The sequence below is a fragment of the Halichoeres trimaculatus genome, unplaced genomic scaffold (assembly GCF_033239565.1).
Source record: "Halichoeres trimaculatus isolate MK-OKI-2021-1 unplaced genomic scaffold, fHalTri1.1 fHalTri1_scaffold_23, whole genome shotgun sequence".
Lineage (NCBI taxonomy): Eukaryota > Metazoa > Chordata > Actinopteri > Labriformes > Labridae > Halichoeres > Halichoeres trimaculatus.
The window spans coordinates 23,524,177-23,532,500 of record NW_027437201.1 but is presented as its reverse complement, the minus strand read 5'-3'; the positions used below and the strand labels follow the sequence as shown (position 1 = coordinate 23,532,500).

Sequence of the window (8,324 nt, the reverse complement as noted above, 5' to 3'; positions counted from 1 at the left end):
CTTTCGTATGGGTGCCAGACTGAACCGATCCGCTCTCAGAAGGTGGAGCAACAACACTGCAGACTGTTGATTGGTCAAAAGAATCGTCACTTCCTGTGTGACAGCGGCTGTATTTCTCCTGGTGGCTCACAGACTTCTCTGAAACGAAGCTTGATTGTTCTTTGTATCAAAGAGCTACCCCGCTAATAAATCCAATGAAGAAGAAAAACGCAACACAGTAAACAAAGAGCAACGATGAAGACATGCAGCATTTCGTCCTCTTTGTGATTGTCATGTAGCTCTTTGATACAAAGAACAATCAAACTTTGTTTCAGAGAAGACTGTGTGCCGCTGTCGGAGTAAGCAACGATTCTTTTGACCAATCAGTGGTCTGCAGTGTTGTAGCTCCACCTCCTGAGAGCAGATTGGTTCAGTCTGGCACCCATACGAAAGGGTGACAAAAAAGTGGGACGGCTCGTCTTGGTTATTTGGGGATCTGTCGGCTTAAGAGGATTCAACACCTTGGAAGTGAGGTCTTCACAAAAACTGCTCCCCCTGGTGGCTGGCTGCAGTATATGTCAAAAAATCCATCTCCCCAGTCATTCCAGATGGGCTGTGTTCAAACTTTAAAAAACGAACACACCAGTTTTCCTCGGATGTTATTTGGCTGTCTTGTGTTCAAGTCCTCTTTTTTCTAAAAAGTTTCTTTTTCATTAGTTATTAGATGTTAAAAACGAGGTTTTACGTCACGTTTAATGATAATTGACAGCTGACGTTCTCGTGTTTTTTTTCAGGGATTGTAAAATATGTCGGGAGGTAGAGTCAAGAAGTGATTAGACTCTTGAAGGAAAAGAAATATTTATTTGTCTTTTATTATTTATTTTTATTTACTTGAACCTCAGTCATGTGTGAACACAGAAATAATAAATAATTATTATCCGTCTGTCTGAATGAGATCACCTGACAGTGTGGTCATTTGTGTGAGTGTGTGTGTGTCCAGGTTAAACATACGTGTGCTGTCTGACAGACTGAGCTCCTCCTACGGCAGACAGACGGGGTCAAACTGAGAGACACGCAGATTCAGAGTCTGACATTTTACTACTAAACGACTTAATGTCAGCTGTCAATCTTACACACACAAACACACACACACACAAGCACGTAAAAATGAATGAACACACACACACACATCTATCCAGGCCTTGAGGATCTTGGTCCTGGATTTCCAGGCTGTGGTGTAACGAGAGGAGGAGGAGATAATTGAATTAGATAATGAAGAGTCCATCATCTCCCTCTCCACAGTTAAATGAACATAGACAACTCCTCCTCTCCTCCTCCTCCTCCTCCTCCTCCTCCTCCTCCTCCTCCTCCTCAGTCACTGGTTGTTTCTGTTTCTCCTGCCTCTCCTCTCTTAGGCCTGAACTGGCAAACAGTGTGGAAACACTGTTTTTATAACTGCAGTTCCCTGTGTCTCCACCAGGGGGCTCCTCTGTGAGTAAACGATGCAGTCGGAGCGCATTCAGCAGGACAGAGGTCGTGGTCGCGCTTCCTAAACTCTGACAAACATAAACGACTTCAGATGTGTGTGAGCTGAGTGAGTGGACGCAGACATCTGATCCACCAATGAAAGATGTTTTTACCCAGAACAGAGCCCTGAGGAACGCCGGCGCTCTGCGGCGAGACACTGAGCCCGTCAGGGTTTATAGAATCAGCTGATGTCTACCTGTCAGACAGGTGAGTGTTTCCTCTTGAGCCCAGTAAACATTAACATCCCGCTGACTGCTTCCTGTCACCCCATCACTTCAGATTACAGCCAGAGCCTCTGACCAATCAGAAACCAGCACAGAGTGACGACCAATCAGAGAGCAGCTGAGAGAGCTGTCAGCGTTTCCTCTGAGTGGAGCAGGTTCTCATTAAGTCCTCCATGTCCCTGTTAGGACAGGTTCCCGTTCTGCCCGCTCTGGTTAATCTGACGGACAGAAACAGGAAATAAGACAATTTAAAAACGCCAAACTTTAATTTCCAGCAGACGAGGAATTAAAGCGAAGCCGGGACTACGAGTCTGACGCCCTCTAAGAGAGCATGAAGGAGAGCAGCCGGCTGAAGAGCAGCTTTGATCAGCAACTAAATCAGCAACCATCAAAGACACAGAGCAACTTTCAAATCAACACACACCTGGGCTCAAGGTGACGTCAATGACATCATCAGAGGAGGTTAAACGCAGCTCCATCAGCTCGTTAACAGACACCTCGTTAAGAGCTCATTAACACCAAAAAACAATAAACAAAACATACAAACACAGCTGTCAATCAAACCAAAGTGTGTGTGTGTGTGTGTGTGTGTGTGTGTGTGTGTGTGTGTGTGTGTGTGTGTGTGTGTGTGTGTGTGTGTGTGTGTGTGTGTGTGTGTGTGTGTGTGTGTGTGTGTGTGTGTGTGTGTGTCAGTTTGGTTTGTGTGGCACAATAAAGGGGCAAAAAAAAACATATTACTTTTTTGAAAGTCATAAATCAACAAATGAAAGAATCGATCTGACACCTGGACAAACCAGACACACCCACACACTGAGACACCTGGACACCTGGGCAGGTGTTTGGACGACTTAGACCATAGACGCCTTGACTTCTGGGTCAAAGCTACCAACCAGGTTTCATCAGGAAAAATAAAGTCTGTCTTTCATCTCCTCCTGTCTCTCCTGGTCTCCTCCAGTCTTTCCTTGTCTCCTATTTTTTTCTCTCACCTCCTCCTGTCTCTCCTCTCTTGTTTCCTGTCCCTTTCTCTTTCTGTCTTCCCTTATCTCCTCTAGTCTTTTCTCATCTCCTTTTGTCCTTCCCTGTCTCTCCCTGTCCCCTCTCACCTCCTCGTCTCCCCTAGCCTCTCCTTTTGTCTTCTTATGCCTCTTCCTGTCTCCTCATGTCTCCCCCGTCCCCTTATGTCCCTCCCAGTCTCTTCTTGTCTTCTCCTGTCTCCTTATTTCCCTCCCTGTCTCCTCATGTCTCCCTTTCTCCTCTTGTTTCTCATTGTCTTCCATTGTCCCCTCCCTGTCTCCTCGTCTCCTTATGTCTCTCCCTGTGTCTTCTTTTTCCTCTCTCTCTGTCTCTTACTGTCTCTCAATGTCTCCTTTTGTCTCTCATTATTTCCCTTTTGTCTCCCCATCTCCTCTCATCTCCCCATCTCCTCTTTTCTCTCCCTGTCTCCTCTTGTCTCCTTATTGTCTTTCCCTGTCTTCTCTTGTCTTTTCTTGTCTCCTCTCGTCTGTCCTTGTCTCCTCTTGTCTTTCCTTGTCTCCTCTTGTCTTTCCTTGTCTCCTCTTGTCTTTCCCTGTCTTCTCTTGTCTTTCCTTGTCTCCTCTTGTCTTTCCTTGTCTCCTCTTGTCTCTCCTTGTCTCCTCTTATCTTTCCTTGTCTCCTCTTATCTTTCCTTGTCTCCTCTTATCTTTCCTTGTCTCCTCTTGTCTCTCCTTGTCTTTCCTTGTCTCCTCTTGTCTCTCATTGTCTCCTCTTATCTTCTCTTGTCTCTTCTTGTCTCTCCCTGCCTCCTCTTGTCTTTCCCTGTCTTCTCTTGTCTTTCCTTGTCTCCTCTTGTCTTTCCCTGTCTCCTCTTGTCTCTCCTTGTCTCCTCTTATCTTTCCTTGTCTCCTCTTGTCTCTTCTTGTCTTTCCTTGTCTCCTCTTGTCTTTCCCTGTCTTCTCTTGTCTCCTCCCTGTCTCCTCTTGTCTCCGTGTCTCCTCTTGTCTCTTCCTGTCTCCTCTTGTCTCTCCTTATGTCTCCTCTCTGTCTCCTCTAGTCTCCGTGTCTCCTCTTGTACCCTCCTGTCTCCTCTAATCTCTTCCTGTCTTCTTTTGTCTCCTATTGTTTCCTCTTGTCTCTTCTCATCTCCTCTTGTCTTCTTTGTCTCAAATTGTCTCCTCCTGTCTCCTCCTGTCTCCTCCTGTCTCCTCCTGTCTCCTCCTGTCTCCTCCTGTCCCTCCTAGTCTGGACCCAGGGACAGCAGCAGTGATGCGTTCAGGGTCACTCCTCATTCTCAGAGTGTGTCTCAGGGAGAAGCAGCGTCTCGTCCTCGTCTCCATCGGCTCCTCTGCGTTCATACATTTAACATTTATCCGGCCAGGGGCCTCTGGGGCCCCAAACATTATTCTGCTGTCAGTCACCCCGAAACACGGCGCGTAATGAGATTCCATCCAGAGCCGACCTGCAGCATGAAGGGAAATCACACCTCTCTGCTAAATGACTGACAGCACGCCGTCCTCCCAGAATCCCACGCTGCACTCGCCACAGACCCTCAGAGAGACGCCACGTGTCCCAAAAATACCCTGACGCCAGGAAACAGGTGAGGAGGGGGGGTCTACCATCACCATCATCATCATCATCATCATCATCATCATCACTATCATTATCAGCTAATGTCAGCTGATTTTTGTTGTTGTTTACAATCAGCTGATTTTTGTCGTTGTTTACAGTCAGCTGATTGTTGCTTGAAACACCTGTTTGCTGTTTGTTGAAGACTCATTCTGTTTCTGTCCTCAGGTGTTGACACTATCACACACACACACACACACACACACACACACACACACACACACACACACACACACACACACACACACACACACACACACACACACACACACACGTAGAGCTGTAATATATTGTTATTGAAATAAGGTGGAGATTCACCAAATGCGTTGCATACTGTTTGATAACACAGTGTGTGTTAGTGTTTGTGTGTGTGTGTGTGTGTGTGTGTGTGTGTGTGTGTGTGTGTGTGTGTGTGTGTGTGTGTGAGTGTGTACCTGTCGATGATGACAGGGTCTGACGGCGTCTCGTTCCTGTTTCCACAGCTCTTCTTATCGCAGCAGCGACTGACACAGAGACACAGACGGAATAATGAGCGCTTCACCTGTCAGGTGTTTGTTTCTCAGAGTTACACACAGGTACACACACAGGTACACACTCTCCTCAGGTGTGTCTGGACCAAACACTTTGGTCTTACCTGCACATGATCTCGTGTGTGAGCAGGACTCGGCACATCTCTGGGTTCTTGTCCTGACCCTCGTAGATGATGGCCTGAAAGAGATGGGAGTGTGAAGCTCAGGTGTTTACTCAGGTGTGTGTGTGTGTGTGTGTGTGTGTTGGGACTCTGCGCTCTCACCTGTTTGGTCATAGAGTCGATGAGTCGGACGTACAGATCCTGCTCCGTCCTCACTCCTGAAAGCAAACACACCTTTACTGTCTGTGGCGTTATCTGACTCACGTGTCATGGTCGGTGACCTCAGGGCTGACCCGGGCAGTAAATCCAGCGCACCCACCGTTACTGTAGAGCAGCTGCAGCTTGTAGTGGATCCCGTTGTTGGTTTTTTCTCCACCCGGCTCCTGAGACACAGAAAGACACATCAAACCCTCAGAACGTGAAGGTGCGTTTGGTTTCTCCACCTCAGCCTGTGAGCTCAGGGTGTGTTTGGATTCTACACCTGCGTCCCCCTGACTGTTCTTCATGTGATAACGGTCGTGTTTAGGTTGACCTGCTGTAAGCTCCTCCCCTTTTAGGTGTGATGTGTCTGTGTGTGTGAGACTATGAGGTGCGCTTGTTTTATGTCCCACCTTCTCTTTCTCCACAAAGTCCACATAAGTGGTGCGTTCGATCTCCACCGGCTGACCCTGCCGGTCGTACAGCGCCAACACAAAGTGGAAGAAGTTGGATTTCCTCAGATTAGACGGAGGCTGCTTCTCGAAGTGAGCGCGAGCTAACCCCACCCCGCTGCCAGACGGAGAGACAGAGAGACAGACACAGAGAGACAGACAGGTGTCATCATTAGCTTTCTGTATCAGGCCACGTTCAGGTTGTGGTCTAAGCGTGCGGCGTGCGGCGTGCAGCGTGCAGCCACACCAAGCTTCAGGCTTTAACCTCACATGAATGAATCATGTTTACAACAACACGAGGGAATTTCAGAGACAGCAGAGTCTCTAAATTCAGCGTGAACTCTCTTCATACATATTCATCAGGAGACGGAGTCAAACTGCAGCTCTGACCTCCAGCAGACGCAGACCTCATCGTTAAACAGGTCCGGCTCAGTCAGACTCACAGAGTCCAGCACGGCTGATCCCTGCTCTCTGAACCTCGACAGGAAAGACCATCAGAGTCTTTCTGATGGGTTCATCTTTAATAGCCCTGTTTACTCAGGTTTGACAGTTTTAACTCAGATGTTTTAAAGACTAATGAATGAATAAAATGTTAACAGGAAGTTTCCACATGTGTGTGATAAATGTTTTAAAACATGAAGATAAATAATGTTTAACTCATTATTAATGTAAAGGTTCAATCAGACAATAATGAATGTTTCACATTAACTTTTTACTCTATTCACTTTCACATCAACATGTTTAAAATTAACGAGTTTTATATTAAGTCAAGTCAAACTTTATCTATAAAACACATTTTAAAACAACTGCAGTCAGCTAAAGTGCTGTACAAGCTTAAAATCAAGATTAATAAAAACAAAATCGATTAAAAAAAATGTTAATAATAATAATTTTAAAAAGCTTAAGGTGTTTTTTAATTATTAACATTAACATATCACACGTTTTTTCACATTAACATGTTTTTAATTCATGTCTTTTACAGTAACGTTTTACATGAAAGTGTTTAACATAAACACGTTTGCCATTAACATGTGATTAAATTGTAAATTTACATGTTTTACAATAATGTGTTTAATAAAATCATGCTTTTAATTAACATGTTTGCCATAATTGTGAAATATATTAATGTGCTTAACTGTAAAGTGTTTTAAATCAACGTATTTTACAATAACATGTTTGATATAAACATCTTTTTAATTAACTGACATGTTTGATGATCTTTGTCATTATGTTTATCATAAATTATAATTGTTGAACCTTTTTTTTTTATTTTAATGTGAAATATTTTAAATGTTGACTATCAGAGCCAGATAAATAAATCTAATAAAGCAGACGTTTAATTAAACTCTTAGTTTGTTTATTTATTTAACTCTCACTGTGAAAAAGAGTCAAAAAATTAAAACAGTTAAAGAGGAAACTGCAGTTTCTGACGCTGAACAGATCTCACCAATTGTTTTATTCCACACTTACATTTTATTATGAACTCATATTTTATTATTTTAAATTTATTTAACCTTTATCTAACCAGAAATGTCCCATTGAGATTAAGACCCTCTTTTTCCAGGGAGTCCTGGCCAAGAGGCAGCAAAGTTACACAGTTAATTTATGGAGATTTACAATCAGAATTAATATTAAAAAAAACATTTACAATTAGAGGAGGCTGTCTCATGTGCTCTCAGTCTGGATTCAAATGCATTTATAGAAACAAGATCGATTGATAACATTTTGTAATAAATCTGAATGAGTCACAGTAGTTTTCTGTCTTATAAACTTAAAGGATCATTCTGTAGATTTAACCGTGTGTGTTAATATTAACAGCAGATCATTTACATCAGGTTTTTCCTGCTCCAGTGATCATCGTTCAGTTTCACTCAGCGACGCTCACAGGTCAGATTTTCACTTTTTCACCTGATTAATCTTTTTTCTGACGTCTCTTTAAAAATCATGTGTGAGAAACGAAGCTGTGACAGAGCTCAGGTCCCGCTCACGCTGCCGGGGCGCTGGACTGAACATCACACACTTCACATGTTTTTAATATGTTCTTAATGTGATTTTAACATGTTTCCAACACCTCGATAAATCCTCCTTTATTCAAACACACTCTGCTTCTTCCTGATTTCCTCACACACTCTTTTTTTTTCCTGCCAGGTGAAATGTTTCTTTTTCATGTTCAACAATAAATTCAGAAATTAAGAAATGTTTTCTGAAATGAAATGAAAAATAAAAACAGACACACACAGTTGAAAAGTTTGAATTGAAATAAAGAAATCAGGGAGTTTATAGTTGAAAATACTCTGAGTGAAAATCCTCCTGAATCTCCGAGCGTCTGTTTCTGTGTTGGAAGAATTATTTCTATTTTAAACCAAACAAATAAAAATATCGTTTTTGTGTTTATTATAATGTGGAAAATTAAAATTAGACTGATTTTTGGGGGATTAAAAAAATGTGGGAGCTCAGAGAGTGAACGTCCGCACGTCTCAGCCGAGTTTCAGATTTTATTAAATATAAAAATAAAAAATATTCACTGATATTTATTTAAAGGATTTAAACATTTTAATTTTTTCACCCTTCATTTAGAAATAATCTTCACTGCAAACTGAAGCAGAAATGTTTCTTAATAAAAGTGTGTTATTAATGTAGTTTTAAAGCAGAGTGTGTGATATTTAATTATAGGATTTTTTAGTGTAAAGTGTGTGTTATTAATAAACA

The 8,324-nt window shown here is 42.7% G+C and overlaps 1 protein-coding gene across 9 annotated transcripts in view; it reads right to left on the bottom strand.

Annotated features, from left to right (window-relative positions):
- The window catches only part of ebf3a (EBF transcription factor 3a), a 33,771-nt gene that overhangs the window by 14,006 nt on the left and 11,441 nt on the right, over window positions 1-8,324 (bottom strand). For all 9 annotated transcript variants that reach the window (XM_074663511.1, XM_074663518.1, XM_074663516.1 and 6 more), the window contains 5 exons: window positions 5,577-5,733; window positions 5,285-5,348; window positions 5,128-5,183; window positions 4,969-5,042; window positions 4,769-4,837 (listed from right to left, as the gene is read on the bottom strand). In XM_074663511.1, the coding sequence (XP_074519612.1) occupies window positions 4,769-4,837; window positions 4,969-5,042; window positions 5,128-5,183; window positions 5,285-5,348; window positions 5,577-5,733 (420 nt within the window). The remainder of the gene's footprint in view (window positions 1-4,768; window positions 4,838-4,968; window positions 5,043-5,127; window positions 5,184-5,284; window positions 5,349-5,576; window positions 5,734-8,324) is intronic.